We start from the raw sequence: 26,488 nt of genomic DNA, 5'->3' as shown, positions 1-26,488 counted from the left end.
CGTTCAGCCCTACCAAGGAGGCAGAATGGTATGCAACAACTTCAACCATCTTGGCTGCTCTCTTTCCAACTGTAGATTCCTACACACCTGCTCCTTCTGCGGAGGCGCCCACTCAAGAGCCTCTTGCCCCCACAACCCAACTGCTCTACCCGACTGACTATTACAGTATCTCGGCACACCAGTCAAGGTAGAAGCATTAGCTACTGCCTTACTAGACCACCCCGACAGAGAGTTCGTAGATTTCCTTATCAATGGATTTAAAAACGGTTTTCTTCCAGGCATAGAAATAATCCCAGACACTTCTCATCTTTCCCATAACCTCCAGTCTGCCCTCTCCGAACCAGACACTGTTGACACTTTAATAGCTAAAGAAGTTCAAGAGGGATTTATGATAGGCCCGTTTAAAGAACCTCCTTTCACTCTTTTTCGCATCAGCCCCATTGGAATCGCCACCAGGAAATATTCCGGGAAGAAGAGATTAATCATCGACCTGTCCTCCCCACACGGCTCACACATTCCCAGCATTAATAGCATCATTCCAGCCCCAGACTTCTCCATGAAATACGCTTCCATCGACCAAGCCATCACTCTCATCCGCAAGGCAGGCCACGGAGCATGGCTTTCAAAAGCAGACATCACCAGTGCTTTCAAAGTCTTGCCCATTCACCCAGAATTCTGGCGTTTCTTCGGAATATTCTGGAAATGAGCTTATTATTTTTCAGTACGCCTCACTTTCGGATGCAGAAGCAGCCCCAAGATATTTGACTCCCTCTCGGAGGCTTTATGTTGGATTCTCATCAACAACCACAGGCTTCCCTACGTCCTGCACCTCCTCGACGACTTCCTCATCATCACACCTACATCCGCACCTCCACACTCAGGACTTTCCACCCTCGTTAAAGTGTTTTCCGAACTAGGCGTACCCCTTTCAAAAGAAAAGACCTTAGGGCCCTGCACCTCCGTCGAGTTTCTAGGCATCACCCTAGACTCCATCTCCTTCCAAGCATCTCTACCTCCTGAGAAAACACAACACATTTCATTGCTCCTATCGAACTATCTTCTAGCAGACAGGTGCACAAAGCAACAGCTGCTAGCCCTCCTCGGCCACCTTAACTACGCCATCAGAATAATTCCCCAGGGAAAATCTTTCCTTTCCAACCTACTATCAAAAGCAGCATCAATACCCTCTCTACTCGACAAAGTCACCTTGGATGAAGCATGCAAAATGTAAATGCGGCTCTGGCAGAAATTCCTGTCTTCATGGAACGGCATATCCTTCTTTTATAACGACTACGTCACACAGCCAGAAGACATTCAGCTGTACACAGACGCAGCGCCTTCCATAGGATTCGGTGGCTACTACAGCGGCCGCTGGTTCGCTTCCGAGTGGCCACCAGAGTTCAGCCATCTAATTCAGCAGCCAGACTTTCCCTCATCCGCACTTTACGAGATGTATCCAGTCATTATAGCAGCCCTCCTTTGGGGGCACGAATGGTCCCGACATTCCATACTCATCCACTCAGACAACTCAGCGGTAGTTGAAATCATAAATAAAGGCAGATCCAGTTCCCTGGCAATCATGCAATTAGTCCGCAGACTGACACTTATATCGGCGCAACGTCAGTTCATCATCCGAGCAGCACACGTTCCAGGATACCACAATAGCATAGCCGACTCATTGTCTCGTTTCTCTTTTCAGAAGTTCAGAATCTTAGCTCCAGAATCAGACATCCATCCCACGCCAGTTCCACCGTTTTCAGCCACCATCTTCAACTAAATCCACAGCTGGAAGAACTTTCACATGCTTCACGAGAAGCTATTCTCAACGGCCTCGCCCAGAGTACCCTCTCTGCTTACTTGACCGGTTGGAACTGTTTTAAGGCTTACCACTCCTTTTACCAACTCTCATTTCCTCTAATGAACGTTTGGTCCATCTGCAACTTCGTTACTCATGCCCATTCCTACCAAAATATCAGGGCATCCTCCATTCAGACTTACCTATCCGGAATTAACTTTATATACAAACTCGCCACCGGCGACCAATGCCAAACCATTTCTCACTCCCACGTATCTTTGCTTATCAGAGGTCTACGAAAACAAGAACCAGTCCTCAACATCAAACGCTTACCCTTAACTTCTGACCTCCTGAGCCAATGCATCCACACATTACGTTCCGGCTACTTGAGCCCATCGATCGACCAAACATTAGAATGCATGTTCTTTCTTGCATTCCTCGGCTTCCTGAGATGCTCAGAATTCGCCCCGTCGACTTCAGCCTTCAATCCAGCCATTCATCCCAGCCTCTCAGACATCACCACTCATACGCCGGATTCTCTGATATATAACCTAAAGAGAAGTAAAACCGACCAATTCGGAGAGTCGTTTCCAATTTACATCTTTCGCCTCCACTCCTTCCTCAGTCCTTTGAGCCACTTTCTGAATACGTTTCTTCCAGATACGCCAACCATTCATCTCCTCAAGAACCACTCTTCCTCACGGAAAACAGGAAAATGGCTACGAGATTCTGGTTTAGCAAACACTTCCAAAGTATTCTCAGGACCTCCGGCATATCTCCCGAACATTACTCTATACATTAATTCCGGATCGGAGCAGCCACCACGGCCGCCAGCATGGGCATCTCGGACGAGACAATCAGAGTCTTAGGTCGATGGTCATCCGAAGCGTACCGCTTGTACATCCGCAATAATCTAAACGATCTCCGTCAAGCTCAAGCCCGCATTGTCTCATCCAAACCTTTTGGGGGTCTTCAAGTAACACAGCTTACTGCCTACCGAGACGAAGCCCCCACTCTGAGTCTCCCGGGTCAGACTCCCTGATCAGCCAGATGGAGATCCGTCATTAACATCTTTCCCCATTTCCTTCGACCCTTATTCATTCACAAAGCTAATAGCTAATTCCGTGCAGTTGTGGCGTGGTCCTTGCTAGTGAAGTTTATTTAATTGTAGAATTACTATAGAATATCAAATAGGTTGTGCAATTATTCTCTAAAATAAAAAAATAAAAATGTTTTTGGTGCTAATGCGGTGGTAACGCATTCATATAATTAGGCCCTACGTTCTGTAATAAGGTTCTGTGTCCTGAAAGATATTCCTTTTGTATGATCACGTATCCGATCGCATCCAACTGCACAGCATCGCTCGGGCATGATAGGAATATTTCGCGATGAGTTGTAGTATCACCGGCGGTTTAGCATTTTCTATTCCGTCAAGATGGCTGCTCCAAGTGGCGTGACGTCACGTGGGACGTCCCTATACTCACTCATAACAGTCCTTTGCTGCCCGCAACCTACTGGACGTAACTATGTAAAAATCGTATGTACTGAAATCTTTGAAAAATCCCCACCAACACATAGGCTGACAGCCTGTTTTGTCACAATTTGTTTAATATCTAAAGCTAGAATCGTTCTGTGGATGTACACTACTGTTCAGATGTTCAAGAGTCTCTTCTGTTCACCAAGCCTGCATTGATTTGATCCAAAATACAGTAAAAACAGTAATATTATGAAATATTATTACAATTTAAAATAATACAATAAAATATAATTTATTTCTGTGATCAAAGCTGAATTTTCACCATCGTTACTCCAGTCTTGATCACATGATCCTTCAGAAATCATTCTAATATGATGATTTGATGCTCAAGAAACATTTATGATTATTATCAATGTTGAAAACAGTTGTGTACAATGTTTTTAATTTTTTTAATTTTGATTAATAGAAAGTTTAAATGAAATAGAAACATTTGTAGCATTATACACTACCATTCAAAAGCTTGTGGTTAGTAAGAATTTATAAAAAAAATGTTGGGAAAGAAATTAATACTTTTATTCAGTACGGTTGCATTAAATTGATTAAAAGTGACAGTAAAGACATTTATAATGTAACAAAAGATTCTGTTTCAAATAAATGCTGTTCTTTTGAACTTTCTATTCATCAAAAATTCCTGAAAAATAAAATCTATGATGGTTTCCACACAAATATGAACTGTTTCCAACATTGATCATAAATGTTTCTTGATCATCAAATCATCATATTAGAGTGATTTCTGAAGGATCATGTGACACTGAAGACTGGAGTAATGATGCTGAAAATTCAGCTTTGATCACAGGAATAAATTAGGCCTACACTTTAAAATATATTCACATAGAAAACAGTCACAATATTTCACAATATTACTGTTTTTTTTTTTTAATCAAATCAATGCAGCTTTGAGCAGAAGAGACTTCTTTTAAAAACATTTTAAAAAATCTTATCGATCTCAACTTCTGAACGGTAGTGTATTTCATTTCATTGTGTATTTATTTTAAAAAATGGCATCATTCCATGCTGCATGTGGGCCAAATCCGCATTCCACAAGTGCCAGATGTGGGCCAGATCTGGGCTGAAACAATGTTGCTATCTGGGCAGATACATGTTTTCGTTTCTACGTAACACATTATATATAGTTATGTTCAGTTCTCCATTTCAGTTGTGGGAAAAGAGACTGAGTTTATATATATATATATATACTAAGTACGCATTTCTGTTTGAGAGGTCATTTCTCATTTTGAATTTTTGTTATCCCTGTTTCTGAAGAAATTTGATGCTTACCAGTACTTACCTGTCCCGAGTTTTGGTTTATGTCTTCACCCACTGGTTCCTGAAATTACTTTGATGTCTGTTATGGATGAATGCTGAGCTGACTTTTGAGAATCTCCTGGACATGCCTATGTTAAACTATTCCAAAGACTGTATGCTGTTTGCCCAGCTGTCCTGCACTCTTTGAGTAAAGCTCCCATACCTCGGTTCATACCTAATCATTACAGCCTGATAGTATTTTTCCATTCTTTTGCTACTGTTTAAGTAATAAAAAATTGTGAAGATAAATATCCTTTTGAAGTTACTTACTATTCTTTTATCACTGCTTTTGGAGACATTATGAAATAATTATTCTTGTGCCACTGTTGAATCTGACAGTGATACCATCCAGTGAGTCTGGAAGCCATCTGATTATTTTCTACTGTTTGAGACACTTCAATGTATTTTGAAGTCACTTGCTTTTACGGGTCTTCAGGTGCCTTATATATAGTGCCCTGCTGCTTTTTCACCCTCTAAACCCAGTATTACTGTAGTAAGTAATTTGAAAGAAGAATATAAAATTCTTTATCAAGCGTTTTTAATAAATAGTATAGCCTATATTTATGCATAATTATGATTATGCACAAATATATTGTATATTTTGTATAAAGTGTATATTGCGAGACTAACCAACCCCCCGCCCAAAAAAACTTGACTCAATTCGAGCACTGGACATCACCACATAACCACAATTGCGACATCACCACATAACCACACACTTGCGACATCACCACATAACCACACACTTGCGACATCACCGACATGCGCGTATGAGGACTCCTCAAAGAAAATGTTTTTTAAAACAGACTAAAAAAACTACATCCCACAACAAAATTTAATTGTGATCCATTCACAAATTGTCAAGAGTGCTTGTTTTAACAGACGCATCATTATCATTATTAATCTTATACAGAGCCAAGATGGAGACGCGGCATCGTTGTTCGTCAGTATTTTGTTTCCATAGCACATTAACAAAATACTTAAAGGAGACATATCATGCTTTTAAATTGTTCCTTTTTACATATAAATCATACATTTGTAGTCTATATAAAGCGGAACTGCAATGCTTGGGTCTGAATTCCTCATTATTATAGCTCCACAGGCCCCTTTTCTACCCCTTTTCTGATGTGCTTCTTGTAATAAATCTTGTTATTTTAAAAAATGGCATCATTCCATGCTGCATGTGGGCCAAATCCGCATTCCACAAGTGCCAGATGTGGGCCAGATCTGGGCTGAAACAATGTTGCTATCTGGGCAGATACATGTTTTCGTTTCTACGTAACACATTATATATAGTTATGTTCAGTTCTCCATTTCAGTTGTGGGAAAAGAGACTGAGTTTATATATATATATACTAAGTACGCATTTCTGTTTGAGAGGTCATTTCTCATTTTGAATTTTTGTTATCCCTGTTTCTGAAGAAATTTGATGCTTACCAGTACTTACCTGTCCCGAGTTTTGGTTTATGTCTTCACCCACTGGTTCCTGAAATTACTTTGATGTCTGTTATGGATGAATGCTGAGCTGACTTTTGAGAATCTCCTGGACATGCCTATGTTAAACTATTCCAAAGACTGTATGCTGTTTGCCCAGCTGTCCTGCACTCTTTGAGTAAAGCTCCCATACCTCGGTTCATACCTAATCATTACAGCCTGATAGTATTTTTCCATTCTTTTGCTACTGTTTAAGTAATAAAAAATTGTGAAGATAAATATCCTTTTGAAGTTACTGACTATTCTTTTATCACTGCTTTTAGAGACATTATGAAATAATTATTCTTGTGCCACTGTTGAATCTGACAGTGATACCATCCAGTGAGTCTGGAAGCCATCTGATTATTTTCTACTGTTTGAGACACTTCAATGTATTTTGAAGTCACTTGCTTTTACGGGTCTTCAGGTGCCTTATATATAGTGCCCTGCTGCTTTTTCACCCTCTAAACCCAGTATTACTGTAGTAAGTAATTTGAAAGAAGAATATAAAATTCTTTATCAAGCGTTTTTAATAAATAGTATAGCCTATATTTATGCATAATTATGATTATGCACAAATATATTGTATATTTTGTATAAAGTGTATATTGCGAGACTAACCAACCCCCCGCCCAAAAAAACTTGACTCAATTCGAGCACTGGACATCACCACATAACCACAATTGCGACATCACCACACACTTGCGACATCACCACATAACCACACACTTGCGACATCACCGACATGCGCGTATGAGGACTCCTCAAAGAAAATGTTTTTTAAAACAGACTAAAAAAACTACATCCCACAACAAAATTTAATTGTGATCCATTCACAAATTGTCAAGAGTGCTTGTTTTAACAGACGCATCATTATCATTATTAATCTAATACAGAGCCAAGATGGAGACGGATAATGGCGGATTGCTCGAAGTGTTGGGCCGGAAGTCAATGTCCTTATTTGGCAGTTCCGCTGCAAATACTGTGACGTATTAGTTCAAAAAACGTCATAGATAACAGAAAAATCGGAACAGGTTGAAAAATAAGGCCAAAACAGAATATAAAGTTATCAACGAAGCACCTGAAGAGAATAATTTCAACTTTTCTGTACTTCTAAACACTCCAAATATACAACAAAATGCATTTAAGGGCTAAAAAAGTGCATTTAGCATGATATGTCCCCTTTAATGACACTAATAACACGAAAAACAATACAATTACAAAATATTAATGATAATAATAATAATATCAATAAAATTATATAGGCCGCTAGGCCTAATAAAAGTCTTTAGTTCACGAAGCATGAAACTCTGCCATCTGTGAAAATCAAAAGCAACTTCAAACACTTGTTCAACAAGAAATAGGCCTATTCTTCTAATTTTTTCACTGTCAATAATGTAAGTCCACAAGAGAAATATTAAGCCAGTAAATTAAGATAGTTGCTGTACCGTGGCTTCTGAGAGCCCAGGTGAAAAAAAAGTGCACTAAAATACATTTTATTTAAGTGCACTTAGTACACTTCCATAATACACTTTCATAATGTACTTAAAGTGCTCTATTTTCGACACACTTATTTTGCACTTAATATACTAAAAGCTCATCTTTAGTACTGCTTAATATAAACTTAAAATCATCTTAGTGTACTCAATTGTGCTTTTTTGAGACACACTGAAGATAAACTGAAGTGTATTTTTAATATACTATTTCATATTTTCAACAAATGTATTTCGTTACCAGTTTTAGTATAATTGAAACCATCTTTAAATACAATAATAAACTATTTAAATTATAATAATAGTAATATTAAATTATTTACAAATTATACTTAGAATGTATTCCGAGATTAAAAAAAAGTGCACTAAAATACTTTATTACACTTCCATAATGTACTTAAAGTGCTCTATTTTCAACATACTTAATTTGCACTTAATATACTAAAAGCTTACCTTTAGTACTGCTTAATATAAACTTAAGATCATCTTAGTGTACTCAACTGTGCTATTTTGAGACACACTGAAGATGAACTAAAATACGCTTTTAACATACTATTTCAGCTTTAATTTATTTTATTTTGTTACCCCTTTTAGTACAATTGAACCCATCTTTATCGCATTTTAAATACACTTAAATTATTTAAAATTTAAGAATATATAATATATACAAATCATATTTATGTATTGCTCACATTTTTTTTTATATAGTAAATCATTTCAAATATGTTTTAATACTGTGAACAGTACCTTTATAAAACAATTAAATATGTTAATGGTGTATTAAAACACACATTAAAAAAAAATTTGTATAAAACACACACTTTGAAAGCTAGTAAACTTTAATGTATTACCCAGTGTACATCAGTACAGCAGCATATGTAAACTGTAAAAAAAAATACATTAACATAAAATACAGTGATCTGCAGAGGTATTATAAACAACAACAAAAAAACTAACTTCAATAAACCCAACTAGTCAATAAAGTGCAATCATTAATAGCTGCAAACAGTTACAGTACTGTTACTGATTGGTCTTTGAGTTTGCCTTATTGTTGCATTTCCTTCGAATCAGTGCTTGCACCTCAGACGTGTTGGAAATTGTTTGATCACAGTGTCTATGAAAGGGGGAAAAGATGAGTTTATTTTTATATTAAAGCAAAATTAACCTCTGTTAAAAAAGTAACTGTTCCCTATCAAAAGGAAACTTGCACTGCTTCGATGATGCTATTGGGGAACAATGTTCTCTAGGCGCCTCTTTCATTCTTCTGAGTCGCACTAGTCGTGTCATAGGCTGTCGCCAGTCAAATTCTATTGCCGAGATTGTACAGCTTTTCAAACACTGGTTTACATGGAGGGTGTTCCCCATATCGTCATCAATGCAGTGTCTCATTCCCTGTTCTCAGGGAACAGAGGTCGTAACCTAGACGTTTTTTATTACAACACAGTACACTGTAAAAAAATTCTAACCTCTCCAAGTCAAAATTTTCTAGTGACGGGTCACATCTAAATTTTTTAATTGGCCCAAGTGCAATTCTTGTTGCAATAGTCTGTTAACATTGGCTCAATGAGAAATAATACGTCAGACTAATTGAAAAATTTAGATGTGATCAGTCACTAGAAATTTTTGACTTGGGGGATGTAATTTTTTTTTTTTTACAGTGTATAATGTTTTGACATTTCCCTCTGTTGTACATACAAGGTGAAAAAGACATACTGTTAAATGTATTATAAATGCATTAAAGTATATTTGTTTTGTACTAAAAACATACTTAAGTACATATTTATTACATTTAATAGTAAGTCTTTTTCACCTAGTAAAAATGGAATTCTTTAACATAGCATGTAATGCTTAGTTCATATATTTTAACAGTAGACATTTAATATAACATGTTAATTAAGAAAAGGAGTTAATAAAATAGCTCTTGAACAACTGTGAAGTCTACATATGTCACTGTATCACAGCAAAAAAGGGCAATTTAGGCTAACCGTTTAACTGAAAAAGTATACGCAGCCAACAAGAATAATAATTAAAATGTACAACAAATGCTAATCTTGTTTTAGTCAGCCCCCTTTGACTTTGAGAGCAAAAAAAAAGTTATGTGCAGAAACACAAACTCTCAAACTCTTCAAAGAGTTAAGGAAATTAGAAGTAGTGCAAAATATTGTAAGCCATGACAAGTGACTTGCAGCTGTCCCAAAAAAACAATTAAATAGATTTTTACATGAATGAACACAAATTAGACTAGACTAAGAAACTAGGAAAAAATGTTGGAAAAAAACTAGGACAAAAACTAAACAGTGAGCTATTTATTTATGCAAAACAGCAACTAAAACTTACCAGTAACTTCTGATAGCAGTATCTTCATCTCTTCGAGATTCGACTTGGAAAAAATAAAAACAACACTAACAGTTACTTTTTCTATTAACGTTAGAAAAAAAATCTAAATACTGTCATGATCACTCATTAGTTGCAAAACATTTAAGAATTCCGTTAATCTTAGAAATAAAAACTGAAATATCGTAGACTAATGAAACCTTCACGTTTGAAAAGGTTAATCGCAAAAAAACTCACCTAATCCATATGAATCGCGTGGTTTCCTCCAAGTCCTCTAAAAAGAAACACGATCGCTCTAGTTTGAATTTAGACTTCTATCTCTGAATTATTACACCGTGTCCTAACTACACGCGACGCGACGCCGAAATATAATCACATTCAATGAACGCACAGCCGTCAGCAAGCTCTGAGTGAGGTGTGAGCTCATAATTACACCAGAACCAATCACAGACGTTCAACAGCTGGAACCAATCAGGATTAGTCACGTGTGTTATTAGTGTTTTTCAAATTCAAACAAGTACAACATATTTTTGGACAACATTTAAATATATTTGGAAAATGTATCTATGATGCATTTAAAATAATATGATGTTGATATCCATGTGGGAATTTCAGTAGTAAAAACATATCATGTAATGGACAACAGCCCTTTACAAGTAGCCTACAAACAAGTAAAAGTGAACAACATTCATTTTAAGTGCTTATTGCAATGCTTAATGATAGTTGACAAATGTTTATAATACATTAGAAGTTGGTACATTATACAAAAAAATCTAAAATATTAAAATGATAAAATGATAAATATTACAAATATATTGCAGTAGGCCTAAGTGTTTAAAGTACTTTAAACACATTAAAAGCTTTTTATATTTTAGATTAACCATTTTAATATTTTAGATTTAGCTATGTTCTTACACAAGTTACACAAATGTACTTTAATTAAGAGCAACATAAGTATGTTTTCTTTAAATACACTAAAACTTCACACAAATGGTAGATTGTGTTAGCATATTTCTTAAAAATTTAACTAAGCATATTTATTAACAATGTACTTGTAGTGCTTTTTTTTTAGAAATATATTAAAAGTATGCTTGTGTTTAGCATATTTCTTAAAAGTATAATTAAGCATATATTTATTACCAAGGTACCTTTAGTGCATTTGTTAGAAATATATTAAAAGTATGCCTGTGTTTAGCATATTTATTGAAAGTATAATTAATCATATATTTATTACCAATGTACTTGTAGTGCATTTGTTAGAAATATATTAAAATTATGCTTGTGTTTAGCATATTTATTTAAAGTATAATTAAGCATATATTTATTACCAATGTACTTGTAGTGCATTTGTTAGAAATATATTAAAATTATGCTTGTGTTTAGCATATTTATTTAAAGTATTAAGCATATATTTATTACCAATGTATTTCTAGTATACTTTTTAGAAATATATTAAAATACAATTCAATGTATTTTTTATGCACTTCAAATAAGCATGTTGGTAATACAAATGTATTATACTATTTGTATTTCAAGTATATTTTTAATACATTTAATACTATGTCTTTTTCACCTGGGAGTACCTTATACACTTAAAATCAATTTAAAGAATTAGTAATATTTAGTTTATTTTTATAAAGTGTACTTAAATACTACTTTTGGGAAAATTTAATTTTTGACTATTACATTTTGAATATATTTTAAGTAAAATCAATTTAATTTAAACTTATAATAGCTATCTAAAAGTGCACTAACAATGAACTATTTTTAATGTGTTAAAAATGTACTTGTAAGAAATACACTAATAAAACACTTCTGTGTATTTTTTCAATAGTATATCTTTTTTCTTATGCACTAAAAATACATTTAAAATATCAATGTTATTTAGTATACTTTTGCAATTACACTTAAGTACTACTTAAGTAAAAATATACTTTTAATTAGTGTATTTATAGTGTATAATTTTTAAACTTTTCTTTAGCACAAAAAATAGGAATGTACTACAAATGTACTTTCTTGTATTTAAGTGTTTTTTTAGTGCACTCAAGTACACTTTATTTTCACCTGGGAGAACGCGCCGTTAATGCAGCGAAAGGTCAGTCCGTTTCTGCTTTCATTTTCAGGGAATGAGCGCGTTTACATGCACGTTATTAACTCGATTATGCTGAATAAACTGACAATGCATTAACCCGTTTTCCTTTATCAGAGTCATAAGTTTAAGTATAACCGATCGACTTTTAGATTTTTGCCTCTGATTTCTCCCGGCATTTAAAACACATTATGACATTAACGTTATTTGGGCTTATTGAAGTGCGGTGCATGCGCATAAGTTAAGTGAAGTGCATCCAGACAGAGAGAGCACTAGGACAAATCGCAGACTCCGACTCATTTCTTGACCCAAGAAATTAAAACGTGTTCTCATTCTCATCTCGTGCAGAAGTAGCCTACAGTCAAAATGCTGCATCTGTAATGTGTGTCCGTAAATTTCCCGCTGACATGTTGAAATACTCAGAGTCAGATACAAGAATGATTAGGATCTTTTTTTACCTCACTATACCGGGAAATAACTTGATTTAGCCTATAAATAAACACTCCACCTTTGCTAGCAAAATAGAAAAAGATTCTCACATTTAAAACGAAATAGCCTAATAAAACCTAATAAAACAGGCAAATTGATGAGTAGGCTAAATAAGCAAGTTAATAATCAAATAAGTAAGCCCCGCCCCCCTCACGATAATATCGTGTATCGCCGATCTCACAGGCTGACGATAGGACGATATGAAAATGGAGCATATCGCCCAACAGTCACCATGATATTATTACATGATAAAAGTAGTTATTGATAATGACTTGGCTTAGAGTTTGAGGTTTAATTGCACACTATATAAATTATAAACGCACTTCATGAAGTCTGCGATGAAAACATTTCCACAGAAGGTTGTTTCACAGTAACTTTTATTTCACAAATATATATTTGCAGTGTGCAGACCCTGAAGTCATTCAAATAATTCATTCAAACATTATTCCACAGATACATCCTATACCCTACAAAAAGTGTATATTGCACACTATATTATATCTAAAAAGAAAGTGCAAGAACAGCTAAACTGTGCAAAATGTTTTCAGCTGATAAATCTTGTTAAAAGCATGATCAATAGCATATCGTATAGAAAGAAAATGTGAAAAGAACTTCAATTTATATGATGAAATGGTGTCATATGAAAACACAACACAGCTTAAAATATATCTTAATCAGATAATCAACTTTTTTTTTTTCTTTAATAGCAGTTCAATCAAAATTTCTAACCATAGCCTATTGGTAAATAGTTCATATCACATCTTCAACTTATCAATCACTTCTCAACTGTTGTTCACGATTATGCCAAAATCTTGTATACAAACTTATTTTAGATGCTGTCCAGAAAAAAACCCAGAGAACAGCGTTGTTCATGTTATGTTTCTGAAAATGAGCTCTAAATGTTTTTCATATATGATGCTAGAATTGCACACTGAAGGTTCATCTCATCGGTTTGCTGCAGGTTCTGCGGATCAGTGAAATAAAGGATTGCAGTTAAACATTGACAGTGTGTGTGAATATATATTTATTGGGGAAAAGTTCTTTGATTTGTGTACGTGTATATGACTTACAGATATATCGTCCATGTAGTAGCAGTGGCGCAGGTTGAGGTGGCCTACGAAGTCACGGCTGTAGTACTGTGGATCACCGTGAGGTGTCGCCACACACACTGGACACACCTAGAGGGCGCCAGAGAGGACACAACAATCTTGAGTGTATAGTCAGCACTTGCTGAGTCATTTGAAACTGACGGCCGGGCGTAGGCTAGTTAAAATACTTTCTCAAATTAGAATGCGGAGATAAATATGATTTAAAGGAACTAGTTAATGTTTCAAATGAATGCGCTGCAAGTTTATTCAACACATTGGATATTAGAATCACTCTAAGAACCCTGACTGACCACACGTCTGCTGTCATTGGCATGACGGTCATTGCAGTGATCGCGTAGATCGAGTTCATCCAGTCCATTATCCTGGCAGTATGGACACACAAATGTCCTCACAGTTAAACTGAGAGAGAGAGAGAGAGAGAGAGAGAGAGAAAGTAAAAAACTTACATTTTTTATAGCATAATGCCTCAAGTCTGCTAAAAAAAATTACAGACTTTATGCAATTGTGATAGGCCTATGTGTGTGTGTGTGTGTGTGTGTGTGTATATATATATATATATATATATATATATATATATAGATATAGACAAGAAAATATATTTCAGACAAGAAAAATCTGAAAAATGTTCTATAATATGAGCACCAACTTAACAAGAGGAACATCAAAATCTTGTGCATTATATACACAGATTTGATTTAGATAAATAAATAAAATTAGATCAAGCTATGACATTAGATTAAAATAAACTGAATATTAAAAAATAAAATAAATTAATTAATATATAGTACTATTATGAGTAGAAATGAGCACATTTTTGGCAATAAACATATTTGGCATCTAAAAGAAAACCCCTGCTCTAGAATGTCATCGTATGCTTTACTGGAATAGTCAAAGGGTTTCATTGGAAGGGGTTTTCCACATGCTTTTGGCAGTGCAGTGTGTTTATGAAAAGTGGGTGGAAGTGGATATACAGATGTCCTCACCCTTGAGGTTGAAGATTATTTTCCATTAGAGTGATCTCCGTTTGCCATGGCCTGTGAATGAAACAAAATATGAGTTAGCCAAGCATAGTCTAAGTCAATCAAACGATTATCCTCTTGATGGGACTTACCAATCATCAAGCATCGCCTGCAAATCTTGCTGGGGCGGTGCAGGGTTTGGCAGCTGTGGGATGGGGTTTAGCAGCTGTGGGACGGGATTTGGCAGCTGTGGAGCCGGGGCAGGTCTTTGGGCGGCTTGGAAAAGACCCCCTGGGGTAGCATTAAAGGTGGCTACGTTTGCAGGTTGAACTCGAATCCGTGGCGTTGGAACGGGCCGTGTGGCAGGTATTAAAAGAGGACGGGCTTGGTTTTGTGGGGCAGGTGCCAGGGTAGCCTGATTGGGCAGACTGACTTGAGCGGCAGCGTTTGTCTGTTGTGCCTGTGAATCTTGAAGTTGGCTGATGAGACTGTTGGTTTAAAAGCATGGTAAATTCTTTCGAGTTTGACAGAAAAGGCACTAAATGTTGAAATTTTCCTGAGACTTACGTCTGTATGTTTGAGCCTACAGGTCTTCTTGAATTAATTGCATCAAAATTCCCTGGCAGGATTTGGCGCAGATGCCTTCTACTAGAAGGCTGCAAAAAAAAAAAAAAAAAAAAAAAAAAAAAAAAATTAATTCTTAAGCATTCAGTCTTTAATGAACTCCACTTACAGAAATACTGGTATTTATCACAGGGCATTTAATTATTACCAGTGAATTATTTGCAGAAACATTGCTTCTGCAGTATGGGCAGTGAGTCCTGAATCGAAAAGATTGATTGAGGCATCTCTGGCAAAATCTAGAAGTACAGAGAAAGACAAAGAGTGTGTGAGAGAGAGTAAAATAATCAGCTATCATCAGGAAGAAGATAAAAGTGGCTGTCAACAGAGGTAACCAACATGTGATGGAATTTCCCTTTAGAAATACTTTCACTTTTGATAGCTCAGGTTGTTTATCAGAAATGATATTTATATGTGGAGGAAAGAATGTAAATGAAAAAAAGCACATGAAAAAAGAGCAAATAATAGAAATTTCCACCATAAACACTGTTTCCAAATAGGCCTACAAAGGCATTTTTGGAGAAAATGTGATTTATTCAGTGAGTTCCATCTGTGATCACTTATCAGTTTTACAAATATATACATTTTTTTTTCATACAAGACATTTCTGTATAAAATTACAAAATATTTATCATGTTAAGTTATGTTCAATAGCCTATGTCTTAAAAACTTACAAGATTGATTGACTTACAAGTTTGTCTGTTTGAAGTGTCCACATGAAGGAACCAAAATCACTATATATTTTGAAATATAAATCCACACTTACACCTTTCCACAGCATGGTGAAGGTTGAGAAGGATTACTTATTTTCCCTCTGCACACAGGACACTCTTCCTCTGAAGCTGACATGTCCAAATTTTCAGCTGTCTGCTGGCTGTAGTCTGTTGATATCTTGACTTTCAGATTGCAATTGCTTAAGTACAGTCAACTTCCTTATTGCCATAAAGAGGGAGTGTATTCTGTAATGTCAGCTTACTTTCTTTTTTCTTGGTGATAAATACTGTATGAGACCGCCTTTACCTGGAACCCGTCTTCTAAATAAAGTGACGTGACTCAGAGACTGAAAGAAATGTGTATAGGCCTATCTTTTAAGCTTTTTATGCAATTCAAAATCTGTCTATAGTTAATGAACATTTTTGTATGAAAGCAACAGACTGATAAATTGATAATATAGGAGATAGTTTTGTTGGTACATTAATTTGTTGGTACATGCATTTACATAGGCCTAATACTGGACATAAAAGAAGCATTTTTGGTTCTAGAGATTAATATTCTAAAGAACTTTTTTCCAATATAAATAACCTTTTGGGAAATGGAAAGATTCAATAGATGTGAAAGGTTCTTCATGGAACCATCAGTGCAAAAAACAAACAAAAAAACAAATTTTTTTTTATTTTTTAAGAGTGTAGGCTATACCGTTCAATTGCTGACTCACCTTCACAATGCTGGGACATTGTAAATACCTGTCTGTCTAAAACACAAAATCCTCAATGTCAAATTAACACCCATTATATAAGATGTATCAACAATCAACATTGATTATATGTTCAGGTTCGTTTATAGCCTATGTAGCTATTGAAGTTTGTTTCTGCCTCAAAAGTTTACATCTTGTAATTTTGAACTTACAATATCTCGCAGTTCTGACTTTATTTCTAGCCGTTCCGAGTTCATAACTGGGATTTCTGAGGAAAACAAGACAGATTGTGAGATATAAACTCGCAATTGCAAGCAAAAAGTCGTACAGTTTTTATTTTTTATTCCGTGTTGGAAAAGAGTTTCACTAAGTTTTAATGTTACACTTTTTTACACAAATGTTGTGTTTATTCAACACCCTGTATTACAAATCTGCCAGTCTGTCTTTGTCTATCATAAATACCTAAAGTAAAATGTTATTTACGGGTAACAGGGCTTTTATTATGGAAGAAGTAGGGCTTTTATTTTATTGCGGAAGTGAAATCACCTGACCGCCGCTAAGCTTCTTGGGCAAAATCGATCAGCAGGCAGCAGTGGATTTCAACATGTCTGCCGTCGGCTGTCAGTAAAGGAGGTATTTGTTTTCAAGTCAACAGCAGACCCGTGAGCTCGGTGAAGAACAGACGAGGCCCGCGCTCATGGCTCAGTGCGTGCAGTCAGTGCAGGAGTTCATCCAGGACTCGTTCGTGCCGATGGTGGCCGTCCTGTGCAGCGAGGATGCGGAGAGAGTGACCCGCAAAAACAACCTGACTTTCCCCGAGCTGCTGCGGCCTTTCTGCCGCCTGACGTCCGAGGGTAAGAACCCAGCTGAGCAGACAACCGCGGATCACGCATCACAACTGCTTATCATTCGAGAAGACGGCTGTTATACATACACCCTCACACTCACACACACACACAAACAGGCTGTGTGTTATACATACACGCATACTACACTTTCACAAAACCCAGTGAGCTGTCTGCCTATGCTACATTGCCTAAAACTGACTAGGTGCCATTAAAACTTAGTTATGCTTTGAGAGGCAGCTCAGTAGAGTTTGTGCGACATGCCTAAAATGCTTTCTTGGATAGCAGCTTACTAGGATTTGAGACACACTGTCAATGATGTCTCGGCAGGCAGCTCAGTAGGGTTTGAGACACACGCCCTAAAATGCTGTTTAGATAGACAGTTCACTGGATTTTTAGTCACGCCCCAAAATACTGTCTAAACAGGTGGGTCACTAAGTTTTGAGAGACATCCCAAAAATGCTGTCTAGGTTGGCAGCTCACTAGAGTTTTAGGGCCCGATCATTGTCCGGTGAGGCCCCTGGCCAAGCATCATTGGAGGTTCCCCAGCCACTGTCGATCATAGTGGCAGACCTCTTTCTTTAAGTGAAATGGTCATGTTTTGGTTGATAGCATTAGTTATATAGTTTTCTGGGCCCTATCTTGCACTGTATTCTGAAGGGCCCGGGGCCCCTATGGGCAAATGCTGTGTGTGTGTTTAGAAATTTGGAGCTTTCTGCGCCTTGAGTCCCTGGGGCTCCACTGGTCATGATATGGCTGACATGATGATGATATGACTTAGTGTGATTATCAAATCAAAGGCTGCAATTTGATTAAATATGTATATAGTCTGTTGTTGTGCTGCATGTTTTAGAGTAAAGCTCAGCACTGTATTAGCCTACATCTCACAGTGTTTTCAGCTCAGTTCACAGTAAATGCTGCTTCTCACCGACACAATTGTTGCATGTGCAGTGAGTTTACCATTTTGGAAACGCAGTGTGCTCTGTTCACTTTCATTTCCGTTTACAGCATTTCACCAGTATTTTCATCAAAACAAAAATGCAAAGATCTGTACGTTTGAAAGTGTAGAATTTAAGGCAAAAATAGTAGCATTGCAGTGTAAAAAAAAAATATATATATATATATTTTTAAAGTAATATATAATAAAACAATCTTCATTTTTAAGATTTAAAACTATATATATATATATATATATATATATATATATATATATATATATATATTGTTTGAAATACTAATTTCAATTATTGAAATACTAATTTAAAATCTCAGGTGGTACTTCAAGTAAACAATTTACATCTAAGGGGTTCAGCTGACAAAAAAAAGTTTGGGAACCCCTGCGCTAGATGTCCTTAGTGTTTCCTTTGTAAGTATAATCCAGCCCTGAGTCAAATGACAGGAAAGGGTCACAACCTGAAATCCGATCTGATTTCCAGAGACTCAAGACAGACACAGCACAGATCAGATTCCTCTGTTGGTGAGGGTAAGATTACCACGGAAATAAAGGTCTGTGTTGTTAATTACCAGCCTATATCTAGTAAAGCATATGGGATAATCCTAAAGAGGCAGGCAATCAGATCAACTGGCTCAATTTATGAAGACTGCAGCGCTTGTTTACATTAGCGTACTAGTCTGTGATAGTAATGTTGCCATTAAATCGCAAAGCAATACTGATATACGCTACTGCTTAAAAGTTTGGGGTCGGGAAGATTTTTTAATGCTTTTTTTATGCTCACAAACGCTGCATTTATTTGATCAAAATTTAAAAGAACTGTTTTCTATTTGAAAATATTTTTGAAATGTAATTTATTCCCAAAGCTGAATTTTCAGCATCATTACTCCAGTCTTCAGTGTCACATGATCCTTCAGAAATCATTCAAATACGCTGATTTGATGCTCAAGAAACATTTCTTATCAATGTTGAAAACAGTTGGTTTTTGTGACAACCATAATACTTTATCTTTCCAGGATTCATTGATGAATAGAAAGTTTGAAATAATATTTGTTTGAAATATAAATTGTTTGTAATGTTATACATGTCTTTAATGTCACTTTTGATCAATTTAATACATCCTTGCAGAATACAATTATTAGTTACTTCATTTCTTAAAAAAAAAAAAAAAAAGAAAGGTAGTGTACACTTGACAACAGATGCCATTTTAAATTGCTCTTTCAAAAATGTCAGTTGCTCTTACCACAAGAAGTATTCCTATTAGCACAGGGATTAGAAACAAAATGTGCAGAAAATATATTTTTGTGAGATATTCCAAATGTCAACCCGATAAGGACAAAATTGACTGAATTGCCTTCTTGCTACAGAATCTGTCGACACTGGAGACAGGAACCCCTCAGAAGAACACATGATGGGCGATGAAAAGATTTGCAGACCCGCACGGGGTGTAATTCTGAAAGTTTACTGCAACAAATTCTTTAATTTAATGGAAAATTATTGGAACAAAACAACATTACTAGCTGGTTACCAGCATTTACTCTGAAACAATTGGAAGGGACTTTGTGCCCATTTCTTATTTTATTCGTTTTTAATTTCTGGTCATTGAACAGCTTTTAAATCCCTGTCTGAGCTACGACATCACACACAGAATATCGGTCATTAAGGAATTGTGGGAAAATATGGCACATGTTTTGTTGTAGCTCATAGTCAGTCATTATTGCTCTGATTCACTTGTCTGTCTGTTCTTAGCAGATAACTCTTTCAGACACTAAGAACAATTTCTTCTATTCATATGTTGCAGTGAGCTGTGGATTCGTAGAAATTATATTAACACAGTTATGGTGACCCAAATGAACACAGTGCTCTCTGTCTGTGTGTGTGTTTGTCCCTCGGTAATGTGATTGGATTTATTCAGGAATGCCATGGGAGCAGAGGAGCAAAGTCTCATCTTTATTCTGCGTGTTATGCTTATCATGTGAAGTGTGGAATGAGAAAACACGGGCACATTATTGGAAAGTGTTCAGAAGAGGGTGTGAACATATTTGAACAGGGAAGGGTGGATGAAGAGGGATGAGGTGAGGTCTAGAGGTGGGCAGATGTCATAAGCTTAGTGGAAACCCAGCTGCGTTGTGCCATTCTTTAAAATCAACCATTTATTTGAGTTGACAGGCAGCCATAATGCACTGTATAATAAGGAAATAATAAATCCTAAATACTCTCTGCAAAGTTTGTCCACTGCTAATTATTAATTGAATTAATATAGTGCTTATATTATTAAATATCATTTCAAAAGCATCTACAAAAAAATAGAATAGTACCTTTTCAGAGCGGTACCTTAGTCAGAAAATATAATCAATATTAGTAATCAAAACATTAATCAATATTAACATTAAGTAATTTTATATTATATTGCTGTACAAAATTACAAAGGTTTAAAAAATTAATCATGAGTCTAGTAATTTTCATTAAAAAAATTGAGGTGATCATTACAAATATTATGTATATTTTATTAAGAAAATTGTGGTTCAGTGTTTTATTGAAAATATTGAGAACATTTCACACCAAGAGATGCATTTTCCTATTTTTTTTAAGGAAACATACACACAATTGAATTGAGGAACTGATAAACCTCATAAAATTAAGGAAAAGGGGCTACCTATTTATTTTAAGAGAATTAGCTCATTTATGCGGTTTTATTTTGAGACACCATTGTTTGTTCCCAGCATGCTTTGCACATGGCTGGAAATGGAGAGTAAATCTTGAAATTAAGTGTTATTTCATGTGTTTTTGAGTAAAGGGAAACATCTGTTAATGTTTAATGTTCAGGTATGTTTGACATTTGAAAGAGTTTCTATTATGTTAAAGTTTTGATCGTTACCATTGTGCAGAAGAGTAGGGCTTATGGTTAGGTTGTGAATAACTGCATTTTTTTAATATTCTGAAGCATATTGTTACATACATGTAGCAATAACTCTGCTAATGATAGTGCAGTAACAAGTTTGATTCTGTGCTGTCCTAGCAGCATACAGTCTTTTTTATAAAACAATATATCTCAAAGTTAAATATAAACAGGTCATATCCATTCACTTGACTTCACACAATTTTGAGAATAAAAATACTTCAAATAAAAAAGCACATTTCACTAAAAAATTGTAATTCATTATGTCATAGACTAAATAAATTAGGGCATTTTACATGATTTATTCAGGTAGATTCCATGAATGAAATCAAGCTTTAACTACTCAAAAATATTATGTGTAATATAGTTACCATAATTTTTTTAAGTAAATAGCAGTAACATTTTTTACAGTGTGTAAATAAATAAAATGTCAACAACATTCTTTTCCATGTGATTGTGTTTCTTGTGTATGTATGTGTGTATTTATATGAAAATATTAAACAGCACAACTGTTTTCAACATTGATAAGAGGAAATGTTTCCTGCGGAACAAATCAGCATATTAGAGTGATTTCTGAAGGATCATGTGACACTGAAGACTGGAGTAATGATGCTGAAAATCCAGCTTTGCATCACAGGAATAAATTGCGGTTTAAAATATATTACAATAGGAAACTTAAAAAAAATATATATGAAAATGTATTTTTTGATAATCAACTCATGGCCCAGGAACAACCAATTTTGGGTTCTGCTGGACACTAAGTTGGCTAGGATAAAAGCTTCAGCTACAATACTACTATTATAAATTTGGCATCAGCTACTTCAACTGACAAACTTCCTCCTCCTCTCCCTTCTTCCTTTTTGGCCCTCGTTACTGAACTGTAGGTCATCTGCGTGATCCCAACAACCAGGTGGTTGTGGTGAAGGGTCTCCGGATCAGCGTGACTGGGATCAACACACGTCCTCCACAGACCCCAGAGCTGCAAAAGCTCCTCAGCCAGGCGGTTTCTGTCTGCCAGCCTCCCGAAGGCTCGCCTGCCAACGTCATCTCGGCTGGAGACTACGACCTCAACATCAGCGGTAAGTGCTTGTGAAGAGTTTTCTGTTCATGGTGGGGAAATCCGTTGAGGACCTGATTATGTTATTGCCACGTTTTTAAAGGAGGAAAGTGGAATGTCCTAAAGCGAACAGAAACAGGAACTGACAGATTGTTTCCTAATGCAACATATTTACAGTTCTTGCAGAATCTGTATGTGGCTATTTGTTGAATTTTTCAGTAGCCATAAATGAATCTGGGCAATATAAGCAAGCATTTATATCTCAGTATGCTTCGTTTTGGTTGATAACAATGTATATCACAAGATACACGTTCTTTATGGAAACTAGGGATGTCTTGACTAATTACCATAATGTTAAACTAAAAAATTAAGAAAATCTCAGAAGAAAAAAGGTCTCATTTCAGTGATCCATTTGAAATAGCCTGCTTAATGACATGGAGAAAACAAACGCATGCAAGGTCTGAGGTCAAATGAAGTGATTTTGTTTTCCGCTTCATTTACACTTTTCAAAATAATATATTATTTGTTGGCAGAGGCTGACGTTTGTTTGGGACAGACAAAAATACATAAGTCGCTGGATTATTTACAGCAGCAATAGTGTAGGGCTAAGGCGCGTGGTAGAAAGTTTTGGCGCAAAATGACCCGAGTTCGAACTCGCTCTACTCCCTTTTCCCATCACATATCAGATTGGAAAGACATTTATTTTCAATAGAAATTAAGAAAATATACGAAAAGTGGAAATAAAATGTCTAACGTGTTTAATAATAGTGTTTATTGGTTAGGGGTAGGTGTAGGGAGGGTTTTATTGTCCTAATAAAGAGGCATCCATTTTATAATTTGAATAAATATAGTAATTTGCACTCTGTTTTTATTGCATACCATTTAATGTACAACAACACTGAGGTGCAAATAGTATCTGCCACTATTTCTAAGTATAAATAGCATCTAACTACTATTTACACCTTTTGCAAAGAAAATATAGCTATTTTTACATAGTTTTAATAGAATCTATTGCTATTTTCACTTGGTGTAAATAGCATATCGCTAAGGAAATATGCTGGTTTCACTTAGTGTAAATGCAATCTTACGGCCTATTTTTCATTTGTAACATCAGCATGACTAATTTGACAGTAAATTTGACATTTTCAATATCGTCTAGCAGCAACATTGTTTGTCAAAGTAATGGTAGACATCAGAAATGTGTTAAATTTAGATTTTATAGTATACAAATGTTATACTATTTAAATAGTCATGAACACTGTAGTGAAAGGGCTTTAACAATAAATAAATACTATACTGTTTTATCTATGTCTGTTCAGCATGGTTTCCCCCCTAATGTAACTAACATGTTTTGCACATTTATCCTGATTTTTTTTTTTTTTTTACAGACATTTATGAATTTTGTTAAATGGCTAAATGTTAAGACTTCTCTAAATCTGCAGAGGATATGTAAACATTTGAGGAGAGAATTATGTATGAGCAGTCGCATAATATCAGCTTTTATTGTATTTTATGGAACTCGCTTCATAGTAGTCTCTCATATCAGCACCTGATGAGGGCAGCAGAGCCCTTGAGGAAAAGAGTGAGAATCCAATGTCATAAATGTCCATGAAATTAAAGGGTTTGGTTTGCATTACACATTTATGATTTATCGTTTCTGATCTTGTTTTTCATTTTTCAAATTTTCTCCCCCCAAACACTTCTCTTGTGGACGAATTCTTGGTAAGAGCTCTTACTGTCATACACATGCTTTCCTTCAGTGTGTGTATGCCAGGTCTCACACACATGTGTGCTGTGCTGTGCTGTTAACCCTTTAAACAATGAGTGTGATGTGTTTGGTTCCCTCTCAGATCATAGGCTGCCAGTAGAGCCCGCCCCCCCCACTTAGCCCCTCTGCTACACCAATCACTTAGGTGGGCCTAAAGCCCCGACAAATCCCTGCCCTGACACTAACACGCCAAACTACACCAGCCGCATCCTCCTTTTAACTGAATGAGCGTAGATGAATGCACATTACTGGCTGTGTCTTGTGTTTCTGGTTTTGGATGCGTTAGGCTTTTGTGGTTCCTGTCAGTGAGCTTTAATCAGACTGCCTGTCTCTTCTCCTCTCAGACCGCACGGTCAAAGCGAGCGTTCCCTGGTACTCTGACTGGAAAGAAACACTCACCCAACTGAGCTCGTCCAAGTACTACACAGGTATTCCCGTCCTTCCCGTGCTGGGAGTGCGTGAGAGGGCTTTCCTCAGACGCCTTCTCCAAATCATTTCCTGGCCTAGCTCGCTCCGTAGCACACCTGCCGCTAAATCTCCTTTCCTCTTTCCAATCCAGCTTCCTCCTTTTTCTCAGGATGTTGGTGGTGGTCCTATAGCTTCTTGTGTGTGTTTGAGATAGATCCAAGGGAAATGACTCATTGTGGTGAAACTCATTTAATGGTTTAGAGATTTCTTCATTATATCCAATCAGTTTGTGTTCCAGTTGAGAGTCAGACATTATTTAACGATTGTTTCGACTGTCTTTTTTTTTTTTTTTTTGTTGGTTCAGTTCGTTTTGTAAGTTTTTCATCTCAATGAGTCATTTTATCTGTCTTGCTTTCTAGTCTAGTGTCTCCTCCTCTCTGTAGATCCACTGTTCCTGTTGCTGTGAAGTAGAGATTGACTTTACATGCATATTGGTTTCTTTCTTGTTATACACTGTAAGAAATATCCTGTTAAATTTAATGTAAAATACTGGCAGCTGTGGTTGCTGGAAATGACAATATTTCAGGTATTACAGGATGGCATATTGATGCCTGTATATTAAACAACTTATAACCGTATATTTAATTAAAGGATATTAATAAACCAATCAACTTGATGCGTACCAAAATCAGATTTTTACCTTAAAGTGTACTGATGTACCACCATAATAATATGAACAGGTGGTAAGCTTGAAAGCCACACGATGAATCATTGTTCATTCATTGTAAGTGGCTTGTGCATTAAACTTGGCCAATACTCATAAATAGACTTTCACCGGGTCATGCACACAGACAAAACACAATCTGGGAAACACTCGGCACTAAAATAATGCAATAATCATTAACTGAATAACAGAAAATGTAGCGCTAAACACCCTATTGTACATTACTGATTCTAAAAAGGAGAAGAAACTATAAAGTATTTATATAAAATATAATCATATATTGTGAGTCATTCAAAGACTTCTGGGAATGCCCTTTTACAGTTTTTTTTTTAACACAAGTTTTCCAACTGCAAATACAGAAAAGTTGTGACTTTGTAAAATGCAATAAAATCAAGGATCTGTGATTTTGTTAATTCTCTTTAACCTTTATTTAAAGTCATCCTGTGGTGGAAATCAAGGTTTTAATGTATGTCCATGTGGTGTTTTTAATATGCTTTAAGACAAATGTGTAAATTCACAAGTCAACACCATTGTTGAGTATTTTCTCCTTGAAACTGCAGTGAACCAAAAGCCCTATTCGAACGTTTTTTGTTTCTCATAGGGTCGCAAGGTATTTTCATCATTTACAGGGGCTAGTCTGTGATTTTATTGCTGTACGAATCCAGAATGTCTGTGTTTTTCTCCCACCACTCGCATGAAAATCCCCGGCCGAATTACCTTCTGTTTTTTTTTTTTTTTAATACCAAGGTCGTGTGGAAATTGAATTTGTGTCCGAATCCACATTTCTGAGTTTACAAGGAGATCGATTCAAAGTATTTACAAGAACAATATTTCATCACCACTCAAAAGAGAAAGAGAAGAAAAGCATGCTAACATTTGAAATGGGCTGTTATTATGGCAGCAATTAAACATTAAAAAATAAGCTTTGTGTTTAACTCATGTAAATAAAAGACTATTGTTTCCGCTAATTTTCACATTTTTAAAATGAGATAAATTCACATTTTGAGATAAGATACAATACAGACAATCATTTTATATCTTCCTATTTTTAAACCGGAGATTTAAATAATCAAAAAATAAATAGGACATTAGGCTTTTTTCCTATTATTAAATTAAATATGAATTTATTCGTATTGTTCTAAGCATACAGGGGCGTAATTTGTGGGGGGGTTGGGGGGGAGATAACCCCCCCAATATTTAAATCTATGCATTACAAC

General features: G+C 35.9%; 2 protein-coding genes across 11 annotated transcripts in view; one reads left to right on the top strand and one right to left on the bottom strand.

Moving 5' to 3' along the window:
- Positions 1 to 12,881: 12,881 nt before the first annotated feature.
- On the bottom strand, positions 12,882 to 16,173 carry rnf125 (ring finger protein 125, E3 ubiquitin protein ligase). 2 transcript variants are annotated; one of them, XM_079889092.1, is made up of 8 exons: positions 15,971 to 16,173; positions 15,356 to 15,443; positions 15,151 to 15,239; positions 14,736 to 15,071; positions 14,608 to 14,658; positions 13,915 to 14,023; positions 13,586 to 13,693; positions 12,882 to 13,479 (listed from the first exon to the last, which is right to left on the bottom strand). In XM_079889092.1, exons 1-8 carry the CDS (start codon positions 16,051 to 16,053, stop codon positions 13,411 to 13,413), a joined length of 933 nt encoding a protein of 310 aa, XP_079745218.1. In that variant the 5' UTR covers positions 16,054 to 16,173; the 3' UTR covers positions 12,882 to 13,410. The 2 variants fall into 2 exon arrangements, with proteins under 2 accessions (XP_079745218.1, XP_079745217.1); XM_079889091.1 differs by lacking the exon at positions 12,882 to 13,479 and having other exon boundaries at positions 13,486 to 13,693.
- Positions 16,174 to 17,180: 1,007 nt separating this feature from the next.
- trappc8 (trafficking protein particle complex subunit 8) overlaps positions 17,181 to 26,488 on the top strand; it is a 69,448-nt gene continuing 60,140 nt past the window's right edge. For 3 of the 9 annotated variants that reach the window (XM_079889069.1, XM_079889068.1, XM_079889067.1), the window contains exons 1-3: positions 17,181 to 17,472; positions 22,199 to 22,393; positions 24,484 to 24,567. In XM_079889069.1, the coding sequence (XP_079745195.1) occupies positions 17,316 to 17,472; positions 22,199 to 22,393; positions 24,484 to 24,567 (436 nt within the window). In that variant the 5' untranslated portion in view covers positions 17,181 to 17,315. Of the gene's footprint in view, positions 17,473 to 22,198; positions 24,094 to 24,483; positions 24,568 to 26,488 lie in introns of all 9 variants that reach the window. The other 6 variants (XM_079889071.1, XM_079889070.1, XM_079889075.1 and 3 more) reach the window with 3 other exon arrangements.

The sequence above is a fragment of the Squalius cephalus genome, assembly GCF_949319135.1.
Source record: "Squalius cephalus genome assembly, chromosome: 12".
Classification (NCBI taxonomy): domain Eukaryota; kingdom Metazoa; phylum Chordata; class Actinopteri; order Cypriniformes; family Leuciscidae; genus Squalius; species Squalius cephalus.
The sequence above is the reverse complement of the archived record's forward strand: the minus strand, read 5'-3'. Positions and strand labels throughout refer to the sequence as shown.